Below are 27,311 nucleotides of genomic sequence, written 5' to 3' on the forward strand. Positions count from 1 at the left end.
TTTTTGCATGATATATGGATTTCGTAAGTGATGTGAATTAGGACAAATAGAGACAACACTCAACTACTTTGCTGTTGTATTTGGAAATTCAGTATTACACAACAAACACAACCAAAACATCCAGTCAAAACATCTCCCCCATTTCCTAGGTGAAGTATTGCAATAAAGTATAGAGGCTACAATAAAATGGATACACTACATACAAAAATATAACCAGTGTACAAAGACAGTCAATGGACATGCACTCTCCGTTGAAATTGTTTATATATTCAGAACTATTAAGAAGAGCTTTTTGACTAAATAAAACCATTTGTTTTTCACTCAATTTAAACTTCATCATTACACAATGATCCACCATTAGTAATACCATGACTGGACTTTCTCAAATGGTCAAATATCAAATCAATCAAAATTGATGTGTATAAATGGATACGACCTTTAACCAACAAGCAAGCAAGCTTACAAAAAATATTACATCATTTACTTAAAGAAAAAAGCATTATCTTAGGTTATCTTAAAAAGTAATCAAATTCTGAGGCATCTTTAACAGTACTGGTTAGACGTTGAAATTATTAATGTCATGAAACCACATCCTTTAAGGTTGTGTGAAAACCATGTTGTCTAAAAATCAGACTGCATTTTTTTTATTTATGGCCAATTCATAGAGAGGACTACATCTGTACTTTTACAAACATGAACACAATTATGGTTTCTTGAATGACAGTTCGATCAGGAATCATAGCAATAAGTAAACCAAAATGGTAGCAAATTTTCCAAAATCACGTTGCTCTATGTGTTCCACACTCAAAGAAAAAATGTGCACAGAAAAATGTGCTTAAATGTAAAATATACAACCTATTTACAACGCATGTTAAAAGAAAAAACAATAAAGGAATGTTTAGGCACACATTTAAAAACCCAAAACTGTAAAAACATTAATAGGTAATGTCTTTAACACCCAAAACATGCTGACTATGCAAAAATACACCCAGGACTGCTCAAGAAACACCAGCAGAACAATCATACAGTATGTGTTGTGTATCATTTTTGATATAACTATTCAACAATTTATGCAAGAATAGTTTTTATTAAGAATTTACATTGAAATGTATCCTGCTTGTGTTTCATAAATGACAAAGAGTGTACAGCTTGGCATGGTACTTTATATATTTTGAATAAAACTAAGATTAATCAAGATATAGTAAGGGTAATAGCAGACAAATTTCCATGATCTGAGAAAAAAAGCTTTTATGTTACATGATTAGTTATTACGCTAAGGAAAAAGAGATGTGCAATAAACAAATGCTATTTGTATATATATACTCATATAACTTTACTAAACATTAAACGGTACTTTTTCAGCTATTTTAAGTCGATAGGAAACAGCATGTGAATATAATGCACAGACAGACATGTATAGGAAAACAAAAGAAACACTTAAAAACATGATCCCAGACATTCATTCTTAAATCATCGTCCTTGATTTTACTAAACACAAGTTACCATGTTGTGACATAGTTCTTATATTTAAACTTATATTTTTATAGGTGTGCATTATATGTCTAGATTAGGGGAATTTAAACAAAAGTGCTTTAGGATAACAGCAAAAAGCCCATGAGCACAAAGTGCTGTTTAATGGGTAATGTTTGACAAAAATCATGCTAAACAAATGAAAGCGCATCTCTTCAGAAAAACAAAGTGATAAAATTCTTTTTTAAATGCTTACATAGTGTAAGTATAAGGCTCAATGTTGTAAGTACACATCTTTTAAAAATAAAGGTGCCTAAAAGGTTCCTCAGCTTAATGCCATAAAAAGAACATTTTTGGTTCCTCAAAGAACCATTAAGGCTCTTTAATGAACTATTTTGTTCTTGCATCTAAAGAACCTGGCTCTATGAAACACCTTTATTTTTAGGAGTGTACTGCATATTCGTTTGCACCGTTTCTCTGAAATGTTACTGAAACTGCATCTTTAAATGCATAATGCATGGACCAATTACAGACGCCTTCTATAGATAACCAAGGCCTATGTGCGAGGCAAAGACTAATTTAAATGGTACTGATTATCACAAATGTATCTTTTCTTGAGAACCTTCCAAGTATTGTGCAAAAATATTTCAGGATCACATGATTTCCTTATAAAATTACGGGTAAGGTCAGTATGAATTCAGTAGAGACACAAAATAGACTTTATCTTGAAGATATTCATTATGATACGGGAGCACAAAATGCAAGCAAATTATTATAAGTAAATAAAAATAATGCACAAAAATAATAAATACCCATATGGGTAAGAAAATTGTTGCTTGTCACTGAGTGGACACTTTCAACTGAAGTGCCAAGTAAGTGCCTTACATGTGGGCAGATATGCTAAATAAATATTATAATGCCAAGTCAGCCTCAATGAATTGTTAATGAATTTCAACAAAAAGGACTAAAGACATTTGCAAGAGCAAAAGGAACTTGGTCTTTGTATGGATTTTGTTGGGGAAAGCCATTTGCAGCCGATTTTAACTACTATAACAGTTAGCAGTTTGGCCAAAATGTCTGTGATTCAATTATTAAGAAAACACATGGACTGCAACTAATACATTAACTAATTTGCCATGCCATCTTTCACTCATCTTGACCATTATATGGGCATTACACAAACAAGGCGACGACACAAAAAAAACATCCCATAGTCTTCTTCAGAAGTGCTGAAAATAAAATCTTATGTGATGTACCACTTTGCTTTGATTCCCACGCATGATTTGCTTGATTGATGGAGATGAAAACTCTGCACATAAACCACATTGCCTTCACTGATTGAATTCAAAGACCTTGAATATAAAGTGCCTTTTAAATGCTTTGAATCATTAAAAGCTTATGTTCATCCAAAGGTTTGGCTGCTTGAAGCATCTGGAGATGAGGTTAGTTGAGTTCTTGTTTCACTGACCAGAGAGAACTCTGGGAAATCTGTTCCTCCTCTCAGGTTAACTTGTCCGCTGGCAATGCTGAACTGTGGAGATATTCCAGATCGTGAGCTTGTGAACTGAGATCGAAAGTTCTGCTCAAAAGCGGCCATTTGAAATGTCTGTGCGTCAGTCTTTTTAGGAGGCGTCACCTGGTCGAGAAAGTCGTCTGTTGGCGAAACTGAGGAAGGGTTAGTCTCGTCACCCGAAAAAGAGAAGGAGTGTTGGGAATCTACTAAAAGGCTAAAGTTGGGTTTGTCCAAGGTAGATCTCAAGGGAGAGTTCATGCTCGGCCTAAACCTGGATGGGGATGCGAACTGCTTCTCGGTGGAAAACAAAGGCTGGCCAGCGAGACTGCTACTGTCGTTTACAAACGTAAGACTCTGGTTGTTTAGGTACGTGTCATTCTGACTGGTCCTTTCTAGTGCTTGCTGCAGAAATTTGGAGTACTCCTGCAAAAGGCTGGCCTTTTCTGTCGGGGGCGCTTGTGAACCTGTCCCTAAAGACTCTGCTGGGCTGCTCTCATCGGAAGAGTTGATAGAGATGCTGGATGTCACCTCTGCGTCCGCCACACTGAAGGTAATTTCGGCTTGCCCGTTGGCCTTATTCGAGTAGTGATCGAGAAGCGTCTGCAGAACCTCATCTGGAAGAACATTCTTCTCGTTGCTTGATTTGATCTCCACGTTCAGAGTTTGAGTCTCGGAGAGAATCGTGACGGGAACGGTCTCATCAATGACGCTTGCTACAGACACCTGAGTGACGGAGGGTTGCGATACAATGCTGCTTACGTTCAACGCGTAGTCACGACTAGCATTCACCGTAGCCGCCTGAAGGTAACGCTTCTTCTTAAGAAACTGCATGGCATCGTCGTAGTTTGTGCTGCTTCCGGTCGGTTTTGCTTGTCCTGCTTGTAAGGCATCGACCGAATCCATGTCAGCATTGGTCTCGACCTCCAAGAGGCCTTTATTATCCACGATCTCAAATGTGTATCTTGTTACTTTGCTCTCCTCGAATGAGGACAATGGGGAGAGACTTTGGGACGGTTCTAGAGGTTGCTGTTTTATACCCCTTCCTCTGGCAATTTTTTTCAGCACTAGTTTTGGCGGACTGATGCTCTCATCAATAGACTCCTCTTCCGCAAGATGCCTGGTACCAGGTGGGGAATCAGACAGCCCAACAGAATAATCCGCCACAACGTACTCATCCTTTACTTTGGTGGCTATTGCGTAAAGAGGAAGGCACTCGGTTTTAATAAGCGTGTCTTCCATTTTCTCCTCGGGAGCATCTTCTTCTTCTGTTTTTCCTGGGACAGCAGAAGTTGCGAGCGTGACTTGATTTTTGTCAGAGGTTTTCTGGCGTTTCTTCTTGGGAAGGGTGCATTCTTTGACAGGAAAAGTGAAGTCTAAACTCTCCGGGCTGTGAAGAGGTACTTCTTTGCCAGCAGCTTTTTGCGCCTTTCTGTCCTTGTTCTCATGGCACATACGTCTGTGCTTCAGTACTCTGTCAGTTCTGGAGAAATACTGATGGGATAAATATAAATTATTTTTGTTAGACACCATAAACCTGGAGTATAGTCTGTTTTTTTACATGTATGCAAACATCCGTGCACGGTCGAACGCACAGCTTTTTATTTGACTCTTACATGTACACAGACATTCAACACCCGCACACTGCAACAAAAGGCAATGCATACTACATTTTCCTGTAGGTGCATATGCAACCTACTCATACAATGTGCCAGGGTTTAAAAAATCCGGTGGTGCACGTACAATACACGTGCACTCTTCTGATGATGTACATTGCTACATGAGCACTGCAAGCGGACCCTCATGTACACATAAAAATGGAATAGACTACACAGAAGTAACATTGCTTTAGAGGTATAATAGTTTATGGGTTCAATTCAAAAGCAACATACCTATTGACAAAATGTATGCTTTGTAAATGTGTACTGTAAGTAGGGCTGCACGATAAATCGCATGCGATTTCATGCGCATCTCATCAATAATGGCAGTTTCTTGATTAGTAGTAAATTGCTATCACCTGCTTTCAGATGAAGCATCATTTACTACACAGAGCCGTAGTATCCTGACAAGCTTGGCCATATTGCATACATATTGAAGGCGATACGTCCGCGATAATTAATGCGAAATTGCACCGATTGTCATTGAACTACAGCTCTGTGTACTAAATGCCGCTCCATCTGAAAGCAGGTGAAGGCGATTTATTGTGCAGCCCTAACTGTAAGTTGATTTGGATAGAAGCATCCACCAAATGCATAATGTTAATAAAGCATGCTAATCTGGTGCCTATGAATTAGGTTATGACCTAATTATGACATGGAGGTTTCATGGAGGTCTAGCTAATGACTTTTTACGATTTTGTTATTTTATTTTCCTAACCTGATGGCAATAGTCACACTGGTAGGGCTTCTCTCCGCTGTGTGTCCTCTTGTGTCGCTCCATGTGATATTTCTGGATAAATTTCATTCCACACTCATCACAGCGAAAAGGCTTTTCTCCTACAGGTTGGACATACAGAGGATTATTAATGGTATGAAGAACTGTTTAAGCAAATTATGTACTTCTTTCATTGTCAAATTGGTTAAGCAATTGAGCATTGTCATGTTAGATTTCACTCCAGTCTCTGAACTTTAACTTTGCTTGTCTTTACAGGCCTGCTGCATCACAAAACAAGGACCTCTATATTTATCAAGAATATCAAGTACTTGTATACGCTTTAAAATTCATAGCTTAAGCTTACCTGTGTGGATTTTCTCGTGTCTCTGAAGCAGGTACTTCTGAATAAAACGCATGTCACACTGATTGCACTGGAACGGCTTTTCACCTGCCAAATAAAGTGTTTTTGTTTTAGGTGTTTAGTTGTTTTTTATTGTATAAATTACTTTCTAAACACATGTAGTTTGGTCTTACCCGTGTGAATAAAAACGTGTCTTTGTAAATGGTAGTTAGTCCGAAATGCAGCATTACAGTGCTCACAAACATGGGATTTCGGATTCTGGTGGCTAAGCGAGCCGTCTTCATTTATAGTCAGAATCTAACAGGATGATGGAGAAAAAACAGCTCAAGCTAGAATTTCAAATACAGGACTGAAGATTGTTTAATATGTCTGTACGTCTTTGGATTGTTGTTATTACAGAGTGCATATAATAAGTCAATGCATAAACACAAAACATCTGCACTTTATGTTAGCTATATAACAAAATTTAAGTGATCTCATTTGTAAGTCATATTATATGTGCTAAATACTTAAATGTAAATGTAAAACTAAGAGATGACCTTGCAACCTATAAGTACACTTAAGAGGAAAATGGGCTAATATACACTACATTAATCTCTGATGTATGATGATAAACCTTCGCAGGAGAATGCTGCTTTCTTTTCTTTTTGTGACCGTCAGTTGGGTCCTTTCCGTGTTTCTTCTCCTTCTTATTCGGAACCAGTGAATCTGGCATTTTTATTTCTTGCTTTATGTTAACCTAAAGCAAGCAAATATGAAAAATAAATTAAATATGTTTACAGAACATCTCAGTGTCTGAAAGTCTATACCTCCATTTATAACTTTTTAATGCTTTCTTTAAGCCTTGTTAAAGCTTATACTACTGGTATTCTTTTTTCATATAAAGGTAATATAAAAAATGGCCAAATATGGCCTACCCGACAACAAGCCTTAAAATTACTACACTACTACATATTAGGTTTTTAAAAGCCGAGACGGCTATGGACTTACTGGCATACTGAGCGTATAGTGTAGTTTATTGGAGATTCGCTGTGAGAAAGCTGGTCCATCCTGTCCATCGTTTTCCGCGGCGTCCTCATGAACCATCAGATCATTCTGCGACATCAGATCATGTGAGGTCAGCCCTGCACCTGCCAGGTCGTCGTCGTCTTCATCATCGTCGTCATCATCCTCTGCCAAAAGGGGATGATTGGCCAAGCTTCGTTCCCCAAGAGTCATATCCAAACTGCCTCTCCTACCTCTTCCATCCACCCTTGAGGGCCCCAGGCCTCTAGTAGGGTGGTGAAGCCCCACAGGGCCGCATTTCATGAGCATCCCCTCCAGTTTGTCATCAATGTTCATCGCTGAGCAGTTGAGCTAAAGCAACAGGAAGAAAGTGTACAAGCATATGGATTCCCAACCAGAAGATTGTGCTCAACGCACTTTCGCCACGGTCGACCTTACTGGAAGAGACACAGAATACAATTTAAACTCTTTAAAAACAAACCTTATTGGTGATGTTAATGTTTTATCTTTGTTACTCATTTGTCAGTGCATTTACAAAGGTTCAGACCTTTAGGGAAAATGCATTTTTTTCCATTATAACTGGTGCTCAGCTTGACCATTATGCTAGCATTGCAAAGGTGTTGGATTTGTTTTTATGGATCATGCATACTGATAAACTGTATTTATTAAGAGAGAATTCGCCCTTGTAAGGTTCATTCTTCCAGAACAAACTGACACCTCATTATGGATGCAATTCTTTAATGATACATCATGTTTCACTTTTAACACTAATTTACACAACAAACATTAACACCTATATTTGTTAGTGACAAATAGAACATCTATTATTCATTTCAAACTTTGTAAGTCCACAACAATGATCAAAAAACCTGCACCTCAAAACAATTATTTCACAAAAACATGTGCTTAGTATCTTGACTTTATACAAAGAAACATATTAGGCCATTCTGCATATTTCAGAATCAATCTAAACTCAATATAGTCCACATAAAAACTGAATCACTATGTAAACTGAAAGCAAAAATAGGCCACCTTAAAGATATGTTTATAGATGCATAAAGATTTATTAATACTGATATGCATAAACGAAGTGCACAACTGTATTTACAGTAACACTCAACCACTGCATTTGCTGCCTGTTGCCATTGTCAGCGTACAGATAGCCCGGAGATTTATCAAAGTATATGCTCTATCTGTATAATGTCTTTTAATAATGAGTTTTATGCATTTTAACGTATTCATGTGTTTTCAGTTTTGGCCTGAGCTCCATCATTCTGCTGCTATTTCAACACACACGGAGAAGGCAAAATGTTTACATTTTCACGCTAGATTGTCGTGTAGACTCACGCAGATGAAGCATATACGTACCGCATGTGTTGTCAGTGCGGGGCTGGCGGCGGGTTCGAGCCGCTCATGACCTGTTTATCAAACTTTACTGCGATGTTGCGGCTAGCATTCGAGGCTAGGGAGCTACATTCCATCTGCAGCTGCGCAGCGGTGCATTATGGGAACGCAGCAGACCCTTCTTGTGCGTTCGACTCAGGTTTGTCTACATGCAGAACTGCGCAAAACCGATGAGATATGATATCACAATTGCGCGAGAGAATTTAGAAACCCCGTATAGAAACCACTATTCGTAATGCTCTCGCGAGGTTCTTTGATGTCATAAACCGACTGGTCTGCGCAGGTTTGCCTGCAGTCGAAACTCAAATATGTCTGTTAAAATGTTTTTAGACGGTGTAAATGGCGGGGTAGCTGCATTTACCGAAAAATAAAGGTTCCTAAAACGGAATTTGGGAAGTTTTTAACACTGTTTATTAAGCTACAGAGAGGACACGGGTTAGTAACGTTAGTTTTATCACTAAAACTCGCTCAACTCACTTGTAACAGATATGATTGATTTTACGTTATAGGTCAGGGGTTCCCAAACTTTTTCAGCGTGCGGCCCCCCTTGTGTATGGTGCATTCCTTCGCGGCCCCCCAAATAAAATTTGTGACAAAAAAACTGTTCTAATGACTCATTTTAATAAAAAAAACATTAAATTATACAAAAAAGTAGTGCTTTTGGTTAGTAGCCTTATTTTTTTAGGTTTAATTACACAGAATTCATGATCAATTCATGTATTTCATAAAATGTCATAAAACTGGGGCCCCCCTGGCACCATCTTGTGGCCCCCCTGGGGTCCCCGGACCCCAGTTTGAAAACCACTGTTATAGGTAAGTTAAGCTCACTGCTTATGTAGAATTTATTTTAAATAAATGTAGGGTAAATTCAGGTCAATTGAAACACTTTTGGTGGTCTTTTTAATGGGAAAGTGTCCCTATTTATCTGAATTTACCAGAGTTCAATGAACCTATATTTTATAATGAAGTGTTGACACATTGTTTTATTTGGCTAAAATATGCCCTCGGAAAGGTACCAAAACACTCTAAAGGGGACATTTCACAATTAAGATCTTTAAAAAATCTTTGGTGTCCAATTAGCATGTTTAAATTGGCATTTTGTAGGCATGAGCAAAAATGGGGGCGTGCCCTTTTAAATGCAAATTAGTTGATCTCTGTACTACATGGCAGTGCCGTGATTGGATTGTGCAGATTAAGGAATGGTATTATCCCCTTTCTGACATCACAAGGGGAGTCAAATTTCAATTACCAATTTTTCCACATGCTTGCAGAGAATTGTTTACCAAAACTAAATTACTGGGTTGTTCTTTTTCACATTTTCCAGGTTGATAGAAGCACTGGGGACCCAATTATAACACTTAAATACCGGTATGGAAAAAGTCAGATTTTCATGATATGTACCCGTTAAAGAGCAAATATAGTTGGATACTGGAGAAAAAAAAGTATAATAATAATAAAATATATGCATACACGATACTATATATGTTATTATATTATATTTGATTAATAAAGGGATTCTTGACTATATTGGTTACGAAATGTTATAAACTGTAATCACACAGATTAATATAAAAATTAATCAGCGATGGAAAAAGCTATTTTGTAACATTTATTTTTGCACAAGTTTAAACCACCACTAGAGGGAAGCATTAGTCGTTCATTTGAACACAAAATGCCTCTTCAGAATGAATAAAGTCCTATATCAGCAGTTTTATATAGAGATAACTTGTGTTAAAGTTCATCTGTATTTTTTAGTTCTATATCAAAGTATGCTTTAAAGGTTTACTTCTCACGAAAAGTATATTTTTTGCCTTTTATTATTCTTTTATAATCAAACTAGAAATAAAAATGTGTCTGGAAGACAATACATACCATAGTTAATGGAACCAGTTTGAAAACTAAAATTGTATGACCATCCCAACATAAGAAAACACCAAGCCAAATGATGTAATTTTTTTAATCACCATTAGTGTTATACAAGAATGATTTTAACAGTATATACAAATATTTCTATCACAAAATGAACCAAATGACCAGGGGTCAATCTGAGTTAAACATGCATGCAGTACTAAAATGAGGAAATTATTATATCCTGTCTTTCCCGTGTGACCTTCCAGTTCCTTCAGCTAGATTTATATCAAAACATCGACCCACCCGCTCGTCACAAGTGACAAATATGGCATTCATAGTGAAAGGCAATGGCAACAGAGAAAATATGTAGAGTTGGGTTTTGGATAAGGCATAAACAGACACAAACTATACAGAACCATAAAAAGGGAGAGGGGGTCAGTGGTTATAAACACCTCATGTTTTTATACATGTTGTGCAGAAAAGTAACAAAGCAGTATGTTATCATAAACACCAATTATGAGATTTTATTTGCGGTTCGACTATTATCGCAAAATGACTGTGAATAAGGCCAGTTACTTTCATGTCTCTTGTTGTCTTCTGTGCGGATGATAAAGATCATTTTACATGGTCCACAGAAACTGGACACATTCCAGATGTGCAAGACCACTAGGGTGAGGGATCGGAGTATGATAAAGAAACTGCTGGGTACACTGTGAAATGTTTTTGTCTCACATTTTGGCTTGATGTGTGAAGGACAACTTAGTAAACCCAAGTAGTAAAAAAATAAGTGACAGTATAAAAAGGAAAGGTTTTAGCACAAACATTGGCATCGAAAGCATAAAAGAATGCAACATTAAATTGTACAGAAATGATTCCATAGTATAAGAGTACCCACAATGAAGTCCTGCTTTTGTTTCTGTTAGAAGTGTCAAAAATTGTCCATTACGCTTTATAAACTTAAAATAATGCAGTCACAAACACAACCAGGTCGTAGTCCGGCTGCAGAACGTAAATGGAAATAAATATAAAGCACCCCATTCATTCATTGTTTGGACTTTGAATATAGTGTACGTCAATATTACTGGATACCTTTTGACACCAGAACTTGTAGGTCAAGAGATTAAGAGTATGGATTTGAGAGGAAGACATTAGTCCTCCAGGTCAGTCTCTGTGCTTCTTTAAATTGATGTGTCCAAGTCCTTCTGTGCTATTGTGACTAGACCTTCACATCTTACTAAAGCACTCTTTAGCATTGTTCCATACTTGAATTCCCTAAAAACAAACATGCATATGTTTTAATGTTATTGTTAAGAATTCTTTATACATTAATGTATACATTTCACCAGTTTTATGTGTTCCCTGTGAACCCATGACCAAAGCGTTGTGAACTATTAGAAGTACCCTGTTAAAAATCCCTGTTGGACTCTCTTATTCAATCATTCAGATAATGTTGAAAATAGGAAACATGTTTTATTTTGATTGCAATGCCATTACTCACCTTTTTGCACATGCTGATCTGCATGATGGCGTAGCTGATGAGAGCCTCTCTGAGATCATGATCTTTCTGTTCTTTAAACCGGTCAATGTCCACCCATGCACTCTTCACAAACTCTCTAGAAAAGGGCATAAAGTTTGAAAAGGTTAAGATGAAATAACTACATATTTATTGTAACAATGTAAAAATACAGTACAAGTCATGCTTACTCGCATTCTGTATTTTTGTCTTTAACCAGGTCCTCTCCTTCTTCAATCTGTGTCTCCAGCATTTTCAGCTTGGCCTCTCTCTGCTCTGGGGTCTCCTGTCCAAACAGCTTACTCGTCATCCCCTTCAGAGAAAAGGTTCGTACCGTCTGCAAAAAAAAAAAGAAAAGTCATTGACACCCATTCGCAGAGTAAAACAACATTCTTCCCCCAGTGTTTATTTGTAGTGGGCTGACAAGGTCAGAATTGCTTAAGCCGCTGTTTTTTTCTGATAATTCTCTAGGGACTCCATACACACAAACTGCAAGGTTTACAATTTTGAATGGTTCAAGGGACAGTTCACCCAAAAAAAGGAAATTCTGTCATATGAGTTTGGGATAACATGAGGGCGTGTAAATTATGGAATTGATATCATGTTTGGATAATCTATCCTGCTGGACGCCCTGCTGGAAAGTCCCCTATTGCAAAAGTACGAGGGGTGATGTGTGTTCTCCAATCTCTCAGTGATGTCATTTGCTTGTATGGACACTGACCCCGGTGACAAGTTCCTCCCGCTGTTGTTTCTTTGAGATCAAATCCTGGGCGGCCATCTCCATCTCATACTGTATCAGTTCATGCTTCCTACATACTGCCCTGAAAACCACACATAAAAATAATGTATACATTTCAGAGCATTTCTGATATTTCCTTCCTTTCTTCGCTGTAGATCACAAATTTATAATTGAAACACCATATTTCTAATTCTAATCTAAGAGACTTTAGTCTCCTCAAAAGAGTTCAAGATGTGTTTAGTGCCAAGAGAGGTCACACTAAACACTGAATCTAGCCAACAGAAACCATTTTGTTGTATGTTAATAAAGTGAGTGAATAATAAATATAAATGGTAATTAAAACGTCTCTTTTATCATAAACGGTTTTGACACGTGTGCAGCAGGCACTTATTTTGACAAAACATGTGATGCACACAGGATCTCTCGACACGCAGGACACATATTTTGGAAAAGGGAACCACACTCATGGTACTCCGAACACTTATTTTGAATGAGCGCCACTCGGATGAGGAGTCACGAGCCGCCACTGCTGGCGAGAAGTGCAGCGCCGCGTGAAGGACAACTCGCCGGTATCGCACACCGGACGTGCACATTTTATAGCGCAAACTTAGTCAGACAGAATCTACTTTAAGATGCAAAATATGCGTTAGCAGGATATGTTAATTGTTAATGATTTGGGACAAATATGATGTTATTTAATGTTAAACTATGTGAATGGCGCAGCAGTGATTTGAGCAGCATCCAGTGTTACAGCGGACAACCGCTATCAGACGCTGCCGGTGTGTGTACATTCTTAGAAAATAATGTGTTTGAATTTTTTTAGATACATGGCACAGCGCTTCTCGCCGACATTTTAAGACTTTTGCACAGTACTGTACAATCTTAAGTAAAGTAATCCAAATTGTTCATAGAAGCAAATCAATATGTTTCACAATTTTTTTAGCAATCAATTCGCTGCATATCCATGTAAACAGTTCAGAGTAGTAAATTCAAATATGGCGGCATGTTGACAGAATTTTCATATTTGTGACCCTGGACAACAAAACCAATCATAAGGGTACATTTTTTATTTATATGTCATCTGAAAGTTGATAAATACGTTTTTTATTGATGTATGGTTTGTTGGGATAGGACAATATTTGGCCGAGATACAACTATTTGAAAATCTAGAATCTGAGGGTGTCAAAAAATTTAAATAATGAGAAAATAAAAAAAGTACATATTTACAGTAAGAAATTTACAAAACATATTAATGGAACTCGATCTTTACTTAATATCCTAATGGTTTTTGGCATAAAAGAAAACTCTATAATTTTGACTCATGTATTTTTGGCTATTGCTACAAATATACCCTGTTAACTAATGGAAAATATTTTACTATGTTTTTACCTCAACTTACCTCAACATACTAATCTTTTTTCAATGCGTGACTTCTGTCTATATTACTGCCCCGAGGTCGAAGTGCGCAAACTAAGTGCTCTACCGCCATACAATATAGTTCTCATTTTTATCCCCTGTTTCATTTCATTTTGTGTCACCATATTTATTCGTGGAACTACTCATGTAACAGTCTTTAAATAGGGAAAACATGGAAGTGTTTGATGGCTTCTAAGGCCCTGTTTACATTAGAGCATTTGCGTTTTAAAACGGCATTTTAAAATGAAAACGATCCTCGTTTATACTGGCATTTTAAAAAGAATCTTCATCCACACTATACACCACCATAAATGCATGAAACATGCCCAATCATGTAACTGGGCATGCGCATAAAAGTGTAAAATAACTTATTACTCTAATAATAGCTTACCTTTGCGCGTTTATGCAGCCTAGGGGTGTGCGATATTGACAAAAAGTCATACCTGGGTCCTTTGCTGGCAACTATAACAGACACTATTTTTGAACCCATAAAAATGTGTTTGGGAAAGTCTTATACTGTTCTAGCTCCCCCCTACAACATATTAATATGATTAATAGGTTAATTTTGATTTAACAACTAAACAGAGGTCTTTATGATTTAAAAAGAAAGCATTCAAGTGAACAGTACTAAACAGTAGCGAACTTGAAGCAAAAATAAATTTCAGCAAATGCAAACTTCAATCAAACATAGTAAGAGGTGAAGTATTGCTTTAGTCTACCAGAAATGCTTATTGCATTTATTTTTTAAAAGTATGCGAGGTCCGTGCACGTCCTCCGCTAGCAACACAGAAATAGCTAAAAGCGCAACGCCTAAACGAGCATTATATATTAATGACGATGAGTTTATTGTTTTTATTAATTTATATTCAAAAAACTTATCAACAAAACATCGATTAAAATTAAGAGACAAATTATCTGAAACGAAATTCATTTTAAAGTAGCAAACAAAACTTAAATTAAACTAAAAAATAATGTCTGACCCATTACAATTCTCCCTTCATATTGGCCTTTACAACGCCTATATGGCGTTTAAAATTACAGTCTATCTTTCGTAAGCTAACTAAATTTAAACAAAACATAAACAAATTAAACCCAACAATACTCAAACATTAATATAAAACAGACATTATCTATAAGGATACATGTTAAAACAATCCGATATAGCGTTTATAATAGCTGGTTGGTAGATGATTACTATTTTTGGCAAAACCTCCGTTGCAAACCAAAATTTACATGAATAAAATAATTTTTACTTTTAAAATGATGCGCTGTCACGTTAACATCAGCTGTTCGTTTACATAAGACTCCGTCTACGTTCATTTACACTCAGAGCAACGTCTGAGTTCTCAAACTAAAACAGGGTCTTCAGCGTTTGCGAACGAATCCGTTTATAAGGGTCGAAAATGGTAATGTAGTGTAGATGAAAGGCGTAAATGTAGCAAAAGTAAGGCGTTTTAAAGGATAAACGCATTAATGTAAACATAGCCTAAATTCATCCCTGTTTTGGATCCTAAAGAATGAATGGGGCTAAGCTAAATGCTAACACATTCACGACGTGCTGTACAAAGATTAAGTGCATACATTGAAAAAATATAGTTATGTATTAATTCGTCGAGTTGAGGTAAGAACATAGTAAAATATGGAAAAACTGTGGTATTTTCCTTTAAGAAAACTTTTTTTTGGTCCAGGGTCACATTTTGCATAATTTTTCTATTAATTACTACACATAAAACACCATTAAGAGGTTTCTCATAAAGTGTGGTGAACCAAAAGCATGGGTACCATGCATTGAGATCCTTTCCGAAACGCCAGTCAACAAAGGTTTTTTTTAACAGTACATGCAACATTACATCTGCAACTCAATCGGACGGTGGGGGTTTTCATCTCCCAGGAGATCAGGGGATAGTGCAATGAGAACAGGAGCTGTGAGCGTTTCTAATCGGTCTCGCAAACATCACTGTTATAACAGCTTGTGTTTAGCATGCCTTGGTCCATTTAAAAAGACAGCATTCAGGCAACACGACACAAATGCCGTACCTTAGTGCGTCAGCGTAGAACAGATACTCCTTCAGTTGGTCAGCATAATGCTCCTCTTCCTCTAAAATATCATCGACGGACGCGGCATACCTGTAACAAACAAAGCATCTGATTGAAACACTACAAAACAACAGGAATATGATTGCATGTATATATGTATATGTATATGTATATATATATGTATATGTATATGTATATGTATATATATATGTATATATATATATATATATATATATATATATATATATATATATATATATATATATATATATATATGTATATATATGTATATGTATATGTATATGTATATATATATATATATATATGTATATGTATGTATGTATGTATGTATATATATATATATATATGTATATGTATGTATGTATGTATGTATGTATGTATGTATGTATGTATGTGTGTATGTATGTATGTGTGTATGTATATATATATATATATATATATATATATATATATATATATACACACATATATACATACATATATATATATAGTGTATAGTGTACATATAGTGTACATATAGTGTATGCATACTTAAAAAATTTACTGACATAAACCAGAAGTTACAGGAAAGTTATAATTCTGGTGAAATTATATGTATTATTTACTCTAAACAGTGGGTAGAGTTTGTGGACCTAATGCCAAACCCACAGAAGTGTAGTATGAGTAATTCTTAGGAATAGGTGAGCAACACGATCCAGAAAACCACCCGACAGCTGCCAAATGGGTGCTGATGATAGACAGGCTGTTTCGTTCAATGTGTAGACAAGCAGCATTTGGGCTCTGACCTTTAACCTTTCTGCTGAGTACCGAAATCTGGAATCCATCAGTACAGACAGCAATATACACCGGTGAAAAACAAAAAGGGGCCGGTTGAGGGCCACGATAAAACTACCGCAAAAGCGTCTCTCTCGCAACATCATCAACATCATCTTATCATTGAAAAGATGCTGCTAACCATTTTAGACATGGCTCCAGCGGATTCACTGACTTGTCTGTCAGCCAATCCAAACCTGAGCCTCCCAAGGGTTCACTTTATTCGCTATGCGCTACAGGAGGACCCAAGAATGGAAATCTGAGAGGGATTGAGATGAATCTGGCAAATGTGTTTTACAGCTCACTAGCAGAAGCTCACATACTGTATGAAGAAACACGGCAGAGTCCTGATGTGGATCTACAGCACTTTAATATTTCAGATCTCTCAATGAGATCTCAGAGGGTAACAGGATCATCCCAGGTAGGAGAAATATAATAAAAAACAGATGCAATAAAATACTGAATTAATGATATAAAGGATGCATGAGAATGCATCATGAAAAGACTCTGCGTTTCTGCGTGTTTGTGTGTGTGTGCACTGCAACTCACGCGTCCATGTGATGGCCGGCGCTCTGTAGTCCATCTCCCATCTCTTTCTCAATTCCACTCCACTCGCTGTCCAAAACAAACAAAGACTCACAGTGAGCCATTCCAGCTACACAATCTCAAGCCTAAAGAGATGATTTACCCCAAAATGCTGTTTACAGAACACCTTATAAAACATGCCTGGCTCCTGTGCAGAAATATAATATACATAGATATACAGTATATAGCTAAATACAGTAAATATAACTCAGCTACAGGAATAACTGTATGGCGCTTGCAACACCAAGGTTGTGAGGTTAATTTCAGGGAACATGCAAGTAATCAAATTACACAAATAAAAACATAATGGTGTAGTACTGCAAACAAAAATGTTGTTTTGCTATTTGTTAGTAATTATTTAAATAGATTACCTGAAGACTCTTCCATAATTTCCATGCACTTTGTAGACTCCATACAGGCGATCAGCTGCTCTCTGAAAGAAGCATGAAGTCTGTTAGTAAATAAATAATAACTTGATACGTTTTGTGAAAGGATCAATATTTTAAACATAATCAAAAATATTGAATATAACAAGTTTGAGCACTCAAAATGAATTACTATAAATAGGGCACAATGCAATGCTCGATATGACTGCTCTGGTGATGTAAGTCCCGCCTTCCAGTTCAAAGAACCAATCATCAATCAATAAAGACTGATGATTCTTTAGGGGACGGGCTTTATACAGAGTCATGCGTGGTGCTTGCCAACCCGTGCCCATGAGCTGTAGCCAAAACCACCTCGAGGAAAGGTGTTTTAAAAAACAAAAGCTATAGTACAGTTGCTGTCAGGTTTAATTGTTGGTCTGAAATATGTTGTTTAATTGTGATTTTAGCACATGATTTTTGAGATATCTTTTCCCATTAAAGTAGGACTTTAGTCTTGCAGGACTGAAATAAATGCCCAGAGGTTTGCAAACCTAATAGCGTGACTTTCCTCAAGGGACTGTAACTTAATACTGTAATATTTCAATACTGTATCAATCTACATGAGGAGGATTACAATGCAACTGAAACACTGAACCGAAACCGGTCTTTCTTTCTTTCTTTCTTTCTTAACGCCATACCAGCTTCAAAGGCTATATTCATGGCGAGAATAAAGTATAATTAAATCAAAGGATGATTAAAAAAGATGTTTCAAATTTATTTCCTCTAAAAATCTTAAAACCATGCTTGGGCTCCGAAACCGGTCAAAGAACAATTACTGCACAAAGTTAGAAAAGGCTTAAAATATAACCGAGGAACAACGCACAAGTTTGCAATATTTGACCCTGAACCACAAAACAAGCCATAAGTAGCTTGGGTATATTTGTAGCAATAGCCAACAATACATTGTATGGGTCAAAATCATCTATTTTTCATGCCAAAAATCATTAGGATATTAAGTAAAGATCATGTTAAATTAATATTATTTTATACATTTCTACCAAAAATATATAAAAATGTTTAGACAAAAGAAAAAGGAACGCTTCTCTGGTCAAAAAAAATTATAAATAATGTACAAACAATCCAGGGTGCTATTCAAAAAAGGGCCTATAATAACAATAAGAAAATAGAAAAAAATTAGGCACTCCTGATAAATGTTAAAATTTAATAAAAAAAAACTTTAATCCAAAAATGGCTTTTAAACATTTATCAGGAGTGTCTAATTTTTTTCTATTTTCTTATATATAAAAATATATTAATCATTAGTAATATGTGTTGCTAAGGACTTAATTTGGACAACTTTAAAGGCGATTTTCTTAATATTTTGTTATATCACAACAAACCATACATCACTGTGAAAAAAGCTTATTTATTCAGCTTACATATGATGACCAAGTCTCAAATAATAAAAATTATCCTTATGACTGATTTTGTGATCCAGGGTCACATAAGTGAAGTCTGTCAAATCTAGGTTAAAGGTCACATTTTTCCTGATCCCATTTTTCAAACTTTAGTTGTTGTGTAAGGTTGCTGTTAGAGCATAAGTAATACCTGCAATAAAGCTTAAAGTTCAATGCCAGGCGATATATTTTCTTTAATAGAATACTCTTTTGAAAGCCTAAAGTAAACGGCCGGTTACAGCTCTCTTCTTCCCGGTTGAATGACGTTAATTTTAGAGTTTTTGCCTAAACTCCGCCCACAGGAATACATCAGTCGCCAGCTAAGCTCAAACGGCTCTGGCTAAGCTAAGCTGCTATGAAAATCACAACACACTAAACAAACTACACAATAAAACTCATTACGTATTTCTGAAGGAGGGACTTCATAGAACAAGGAAAATATCAGCCCGTTTTGAGGACAGTGAAAACGTTTAACCGTGTAACTCCACAATTCAGTACTACATAGTTCACAGTTTTTGTAATATGTTTCAGCAATACATTTCTAACATTTATAATATGTTAAAAAAACATTTCTCTGAAATGACTTTATAGGGACTTTTAATGTTTGCACTCACCGCCCGGACTCTCAGCAGCTGAGAAATAACAGACTGTAGCTCATCTCCATAGTGTTTCATTTCTGCAAATCGCCTGTGAAACACACGCAGGTCAAGGTCACAAACAGTATGACACATATCTTCAGCATTTCAAGATGACATTGTGCAGCATGGCTTGCAAAAAAAACATACTTGTCTGGGTTCTTCACTCTGAATATAGCGTTTAAAGCCTTTAATCTTGAATCGGCCTGTAAAAAGGACACAGGCCACATGTTGATAGACAGATTCATGTTTGGGTTTTGTTTGTTCAGATGGTGTAAAGCAGAATTAGAGCCCCTCCTTATAACAATCCATTCAAACAGCTGAGATAAACACTGCAATATGGCAATTATATATACAAACATAAAACATAACCACTCTTTCGGGTTCGATCCAGGCTGGTCTAACAGGCTTCCTGTGCTTGTTTATATAAACTAATGTGTACTGATAACAGAATCCTCACAGCAGAAGTTATTCAGCACTTTACACTATCTTTTTATTTGTATACAGTATTTAATCAGCATCATATCAACAGAGCATGTAAACGTATTGTGAGAAGAGACATAAGCACATATTTGGTGAAAAGCTGATGATGATGTACCTTTGCCTGAAATCCTGTTTCAAACACGGTTTCCTTCCAACCATTTTCCTGTGAGATAAAGAAAGGACACATTATAAGTTTTTTACAACTCTTCTTAAAAAAAAAATGCAGTAACACATTTTAAATCAGCGCAAAAAAAAATAGTACATTTTGCAAATATTTATGTGATTCACTAAAAAGTATGCCTTCCTCTACCTCAGTAAGGAACGAATAGAAGATCTTGTCATTAGACAGAACCGGATGCGAGGCCACTCGAAGCAGGAAGTTCTCCAAGCCGACTCTACGCCTTTCCACAAAATCCGGATCCATGTTGTCCGCTGATAGCTTGTGCCAAACAAATTCAGCCTGTGCCATAAACAACAAATCGGTTACAACGCATGCATGCATGCAAAACATATTTCCGAGTGACTGTATATGAATCATATTTGCATACCCGCTTCTCAGGCAAAGGCGGAACCACCACAAATGGATAGGTGACTAACAAATAATTTCTTAGGAGCTCAAATTCACTGTAGCGCCTCCAAAGAGAATCTGGAACAGAATTGTTCCCCTCCGATGCAGCATCAACTGGCCTACAAGAATAAAAGATCAAACCTTTATAAGTTGAACCAATGAAATTTGATGAGGTGGTGTTGATATAAACTGTAGTATACAATTCTCCACAAGATATTACAAACACTTCAATGGTTAACAGTTTAAGCACCTTTCTAAATAAACTTACTTTGATATATACAGAGCAGTGATCTATAATGTTTCAGGTTGCTTGGTTCTAGTTTATGAAAGCAGTCACTTTAAAGTCATTTCAAACACACACTAAAGTTTTAATGGCGATGTGTGATCTTTATGAATTCGCAGAACACATAAGAACAAAGCAAATAAAGTAAAACCTAAGCACAACCTTACTAAATCACACTGAAATATAAAAACATGTTGAATTTTCCTGTATTAATTTAACTTTGTAAAGTCTTACACTTATTAATTACTTCGCTATAGTTAGCGTTTTTCCTGAATTATTTCTGTTCTTTCCAGATGTACATTTTTAATGTTGGACAGATGTGTAATTTTAATGACACCCAAACTAGAGAATGATGTGGTTGATGGCCCATATAATAATAATGATCTAATAATATGTGACCATGGACCACAAAAGCAGTCATGAGGGTCAATTATTTTTAAATAGAGATGTATACATCATCTGAAAGTTGGATAAATACGTTTTCCATTGATGTATGGTTTGTTAGAAAAGGACAATATTTGGTCGAGATATAACTATTTGAAAAAAAATCTAAATATTGAGAAAATTGCCTTTAAGGTTGTCCAAATGAAGTCATAGAAACACATATTACTAATGATAAATATATTTTTGATATATTTTCAGTAGGAAATTAATAAAATATCTTCATGGATAATGATCTTTACCTAGTATCCTTATCATTTTTGACACAATTTTTTTGTGTGGTCTAAGTTGTTTTTCGTTTTTTGCATACATTTAAAATAAATTTTACTACAAAAGTTTATGTTGAATCATGATTTGTAAATTAAAACTTCTGTACGCACATTTTACGAACAAATTTGTGCGTACACATGCATGCTTAGTAAATGAGACCCAATGTATTGTAGGCTATTGCTACAAATATATTACCCACGCAACCTAAGACACTATTAGGGCTGGGTATATCTAGGTATTTTTTTATAAATGGCAAAATACAATATATATCTCTATGTTTTCTATTTTCTAAGTGGAAAAAATTTGGAATAAATGTTTATATGCCAGTCAAAGCCTCATGTGAAATTTCACAATAACCTTTATTAAAACATAGTATGATAAAAATAAAATTCAAAGGCAGGGTTTTCCTCCCCGTTTAAAAATATACAGCTGCACAACATCTGACCTCGTACATTTCTGGCAGAGCTTCTGTTGCAAAGAATGAGGGTCATATCAGACCATACTGATTCAGACGGTATTGTCTCATCCCAAATAAAATTTACTGATATGTTATCGAAACTCAATATACCACCCAGCCCCATAACGTATACAACATAAACTTGATGCACAGAGTAAAAATAATTAATTGCATTATTTATTGCAAGATTTTTCTTTTTCACACCAGAAACTCAGGAACCACATAAAAAAATCCCTGTTTTTTCCTAATCTACCATGTCTGTAAAAACCTGAATAATACAAAAAATTAAAAAAATTGCAAACTACTGAAAGGAAGGAAGGCTATCGCACGAGAGGCGAAAATTGTAAGAGAGGGGAGAGACTTTGAAATAAGAGCTGAATTTCCAGAGGTCTCCAGGGAAGAAAGGGGAGCACAAAATGTGCTACATGCTAATAATCCATGATGAAACCAAAGCAGAAGTACAGTGCGGATTGGCTGGTAGACACGTAGACTCTATAATTTTACCCAAGAAGAGTAGCACCAAACTTAACTGTAAAAAAATCCTTGTTGCACTTAAATTTTTAAGTTTAAACTACTTGAATTCATTTCAACTTTCTTGACTAGTAAGAAAATTTAGTTAAGTTATTACTATTTTATTTCTATCATTTATAGCAACTTCTAACTAGTCAAAAAAGTTGAAATGAATTCAAGTTGTTTAAACTTAAACATTTAAGTGCAACAAATTTTTTACAGTGTGCTCTCTATAGCCTGCTGTACATAAATACAACAGGCTATAGAGTGCGTGTCCATGTGCAGTACGCCTTCTATACGATCCTCATGAAAACATGTGTTTCCTTTTATGTGAACGAGTAACAATACACCACTGTACAGTTATCGCTTAGCATAAAGATGTGATATAGGCTAGAATTCTTGTGGTGCATGCTATGGCAACATCACATTTAGAGTAAGAGATTTGGATGAGGTACTGTAGTACACACATCATCATTTGCAAAGGAAAGCGACATACTTTTGAAAATTATTCAGCAAATTGTTATTTCTTGTTTAAAGTACAAAGCCCATTTTGATGTACTCTTCAAACACAAAAATAAAAACTATCTGCCAATAAAGGCATTTAAAAAAATATACTTTTTAATATCCTTCACAACTTTGATGCTTAAATAGACAACAATATACATAAGAAAATTATATTTCTGCAGTAAAAAATATAATAAGGGCTTTTATGATTACATAAAGTCACCAAACAACAGACAGTAAGTTAATGATTTCAAGCACTGTTGTTTTGGAGTCATGTGACATGGACACAGCACTCTTGTCTGCTTGGCTCTGCTGAAGGCACAGACAAATACATCTGCTGATTCATCACTTTCTCCAGAATGATACAACACAAACTTTCCAACACAAAGCTTCACAAAGCAATAAAAGTGACATTTCTGTAATATATGTCACTTCCGGTTCAGCGGTAGGTTTTGATTTTGAGGTTTGTTAAACTGACAGGGCCAGTCGCAGAACAAATTGTTCTAGTGTAAACATTAAAGTTCAGCTACTTCAAGTAGAAAGAAAAAATCTGACATCTCTCACATTTCCGGCTGGTCTAGTGTGCTGTGCTTATGTGACTCTGTGACCAGAGTACATTCAGAAAGTCAATGTGTAATCCTGCTCTATTTAGATGATTCATATTGGCCATGTACAAACTGTAAACGTTTATTAATCGGTTAGTTCCAGACCTTGATTCTGATTGGCCAGTAGATGTGTTTTAAAGAGCCCCTATGGTCCAATTCACGATTTTACATTTTCTTTGGTGTGTAAGTGTGTATTATTACATGTTAACGATATGCAAAAAGTTAAAACCCCAAAGTTAAAATTGACGCAAGTTAGCGTTTCCAACGTAAAAAATTTTTTGGTGGACTAAAACAAACACACGGATTGTAGGCAACAGTTTACTTCCAGGGATCGGTAATGTAGACAAGACCGACATTATCATAATTCCTCCCGCTTCGGACTTAGCCTGTAAGTTAACTCCTGTTAGCATTGCATTGTGACATGGTAAGGAGTGTCACATTTCCGGCTGACGTCAGAGGTATTCAGGCCAATCACAACGTATAGATAAGTTGTCCAATCAGGGACACAGGTGATATGGTTTTACATTTAAATTTAAAAATGTAAAAGTTTTTATATTTACTAATTAAATTAGATGATGTTACGAGGTCAAAGTGCTGCAAACTTAAGTGCTCTTCCGCCATACAATATAGTTCACTTAAAAAAATTGCCTCGTTTTATATTGTGCCACCTTGTAACTACTCATGTAACTACTCATGTAACAGTCTTTAAATAGGGAAAACATTAAAGTGTTTGGTGGCTTCTAAATTCATTCCTTTTTGTATCCTAAGGAATGAATGGGGCTAGGTTAAAAGCTAACACATTCACGACGTGCTGAACAAAGATTAAGCACACGCAATGAAAAAAGATAAATATGTATTAATTTGTCTAAGCTGAGGTAAGAACATAGTAAAGTATTGATTGAAAAACGGTGGTGTTTTCCTTTAAAGTGGGAATGTTGGAATATATTTTGGTTTTATTTTCAATATAACGCATGTAGATTTACTTTTTCTGGCAAGATTTGGCAACACAAGTTACTGAATGCTTGTTCTTCTTTTCCTGTGGTTTCCGGCACCGTACATACAGAACCGAACCTTGAGTCCCTGATGCACACTTATGACATCGACAACTAGTTGTTCAGTTTGGTTAATGTGGTAGTCGAATGCAATTGTCACTTGTATAAATTACTGAACTGAACTGTGTGCGTGTGTGTACAGAACTGTATTAAGTACTTAAAAATTAATTGACAACCAAATTTAGCTGCAGTCGGTATGGGGCTATTCATAAGAAAAAAAACTTTTTTTTAATATATCAAACTAAAGTCAAGAACTGTCAAGAATTGTTTACTGTACCTGAATAAGCATGATTAGTTGTTACATAAATGTCTGAATGCACATAAAAAGCTTGAATGCACAATACAGTAATGCAGTTATTGAGTGGTATGCTTTAAAGGCGTGGTGCATGATTTTGGAAAAGGGACTCGGGCCGAGTACCAAAACACACTTGTAGCAAATCAGCAGTAAGGGGCGTGTCTACTAACCGACATCGTTGCCTGGGTTGCGTATGTGTGGGGCATGTCTATCAAAAGAAGGTCCTGATTCTTTTGGGGTAGGGGCGTGTTTGTTTAGGTGATATCAAATATCAACATTGGCTTTCAGAGATCATGCACCCCGCCTTTAAAAAGACATACATACATATTATGCAAATACATAGCGTGAAAGTCCCACTAGAGTGAAATTGTAACATGCATGATGCATTGAGAACATGGCAACGTGCCCTGTGCTGTGACTGAATTATACAAAATAAAACAAAGTATCTTACCTGGTCTCTATAAGATACACCGTATAAGTCTCCTGCATGTTGACAGTATTTTTCCCTGTCCTCTTCTCTGCCTCAGCCACACTGATCTCCATCTTCTTCAGAAGACTTGTGCCTTTCTCAACCATCTGTAAGTTAATTAGCATCAGAAAAATCTCAATGTTCAATATGTCAAAGCAAGAGAATAAAAACATGAAGACCAAAGTCTTAAATTATATGACATTACAATGATTATTATGACCAATCCATGGACCAATCTTTTTCTACAATAATTTGTCTTTTATTATTACTTCATTATGGTTTTAATCAACAATTATATAGATATTTGCCATTACCTATTTAAATGTTAACATTCCCTATAGGGATACATAACGTTTAATCGTGATTAATCTATAGCAGAATAAAAGTTTTTGTTTACATCATATATGTGTGTGAACTGTGTTTAATAACTTTGTATAGATAAATGCACACACATGCATGTATATAATTAAGAAATGTTTACATGTGTTACATGTGTATATACATTTGTATATTTATGTATAATTTATATTATATATAAATATTAATACTTAATATATAAATATATAGATTTTCTTAAAATTATACATGCATGTGGGCATATTCAAATGTACATAATTATTATACACAGTTCACACACATATGATGTCAATAAAAACTTTTATTCTGCAATAGATTAATCACGATTAATCGTTACGCATCCATAATTCCCAGAAATTTCCAGGTTTTCCATGACACCTGCCAATTTTATACAGACCATGGCATGATGCCATTTTAATGAATCACCCCACTTTTTGAATCATTCTTCTGTGTCTAAAAGCTATTTTGTGATTTCAACCTATAAGTTAATTTTTGTAGAGGTTTCATATCATCCCACTTGTAACAACTTAAACCAAAGTAAATCTTGGAAATCAACCATAAAGAAATGCAACCAGCGAACAAGAACCAAGGTAACAGACTTGGGCATGACCAGGATTGATATATATATATTAACGTTTGTATACATTGTATGAGATAATGGGTGTTTACAAACTACGTGGCAATGGGCGTTCATTGATAAAGCATAAAGTAGCACAACGTCTTACTTATATAACGTCATACAATCATTCTTTACATGACCATACACTTTTGAAAAAGCCCACATACGTGGTTTATTTTGCCGACTCTAGCTAAATATATTAGCAATACAGAGATTTTCATTGACGACCCAAAACACTCAACCCTGAGCTGCTGTCGCGCACACATCACGAGCTCTCGATCCAGCGCGCGCGACTCCTACTAAACTGACACATCGTCGGTCCCACAAATATAGATGGTTTGTTTCGGGCTTTACCGTGTTCCTCAGGTTGTTTTCCGACTCCGACGGAGTCATATCTGTGTTTTCAATCACCGCTAGATCTTCGCTTCCTGAATCCGCCATGGTTTACTAGTCACGCGCCTGCGCGTTGAGCACTTTCACTGCTTCACGTGCGCACACATACATCAGCAGGTTTTACAAGATATTACAATTTACAATGATGAAAATGAATAACGAAATATTATAAACACCCCCACAAAATATCAGTTTAAGTATTATCGTTATTATTCCTATAAAATAATAATAATATTTATTATTATTATTATTATTATTATTATTAGGGGTCAAGCCCCGAAGGGGCGAAGACCCCTATTGTATTTGTTAGTTTTCTTATTATTATTATAATAATTATTCTGCTTCTTCTTCTTCTTCTTCTTCTTCTTCTTCCGCCATTGCGGTCTATGGCAGCCCATAGAACCGTACGTAGGAAAGTTATGAAATTTGGCACACTGATAAAGGACAGTC

General features: G+C 35.9%; 2 protein-coding genes across 4 annotated transcripts; both read right to left on the minus strand.

Annotated features, from left to right (window-relative positions):
- Positions 1–63: 63 nt before the first annotated feature.
- On the minus strand, positions 64–8,219 carry znf148 (zinc finger protein 148). 3 transcript variants are annotated; one of them, XM_065252055.1, is made up of 7 exons: positions 8,088–8,219; positions 6,705–7,156; positions 6,331–6,453; positions 5,888–6,011; positions 5,718–5,801; positions 5,357–5,475; positions 64–4,474 (listed from the first exon to the last, which is right to left on the minus strand). In XM_065252055.1, exons 2-7 carry the CDS (start codon positions 7,053–7,055, stop codon positions 2,873–2,875), a joined length of 2,403 nt encoding a protein of 800 aa, XP_065108127.1. In that variant the 5' UTR covers positions 7,056–7,156; positions 8,088–8,219; the 3' UTR covers positions 64–2,872. The 3 variants fall into 3 exon arrangements, with proteins under 3 accessions (XP_065108127.1, XP_065108125.1, XP_065108126.1); XM_065252053.1 differs by having other exon boundaries at positions 6,304–6,453; XM_065252054.1 differs by having other exon boundaries at positions 6,304–6,453; positions 6,705–7,152; positions 8,088–8,211.
- A 1,845-nt stretch (positions 8,220–10,064) lies between these two features.
- Positions 10,065–26,961, minus strand: snx4 (sorting nexin 4). The gene is made up of 14 exons (XM_065252050.1): positions 26,823–26,961; positions 25,475–25,599; positions 20,587–20,725; positions 20,349–20,498; positions 20,154–20,201; positions 19,706–19,761; positions 19,535–19,607; positions 17,470–17,531; positions 17,063–17,128; positions 15,680–15,769; positions 12,209–12,308; positions 11,679–11,824; positions 11,473–11,587; positions 10,065–11,246 (listed from the first exon to the last, which is right to left on the minus strand). Exons 1-14 carry the CDS (start codon positions 26,907–26,909, stop codon positions 11,199–11,201), a joined length of 1,305 nt encoding a protein of 434 aa, XP_065108122.1. The 5' UTR covers positions 26,910–26,961; the 3' UTR covers positions 10,065–11,198.
- Positions 26,962–27,311: the final 350 nt, after the last annotated feature.

The sequence above is a fragment of the Paramisgurnus dabryanus genome, chromosome 15, assembly GCF_030506205.2.
Source record: "Paramisgurnus dabryanus chromosome 15, PD_genome_1.1, whole genome shotgun sequence".
NCBI classification, from domain to species: domain Eukaryota; kingdom Metazoa; phylum Chordata; class Actinopteri; order Cypriniformes; family Cobitidae; genus Paramisgurnus; species Paramisgurnus dabryanus.

Coding starts and splice junctions, on each gene's coding strand:
- znf148 (XM_065252053.1), bottom strand. CDS start 7,055: ATGAACATTGATGACAAACTGGAGGGGATGCTCATGAAATGCGGCCCT. Junction 5,802..5,887: donor ACACGTTTTTATTCACACGG/GTAAGACCAAAC, acceptor TTTATTTGGCAG/GTGAAAAGCCGTTCCAGTGC. Junction 4,475..5,356: donor AGTGTGACTATTGCCATCAG/GTTAGGAAAATA, acceptor TTATCCCATCAG/TATTTCTCCAGAACTGACAG.
- snx4 (XM_065252050.1), bottom strand. CDS start 26,909: ATGGCGGATTCAGGAAGCGAAGATCTAGCGGTGATTGAAAACACAGAT. Junction 20,726..25,474: donor GTGTATCTTATAGAGACCAG/GTAAGATACTTT, acceptor TTATTCTTGTAG/GCCAGTTGATGCTGCATCGG. Junction 20,202..20,348: donor TCTATTCGTTCCTTACTGAG/GTAGAGGAAGGC, acceptor TTTATCTCACAG/GAAAATGGTTGGAAGGAAAC.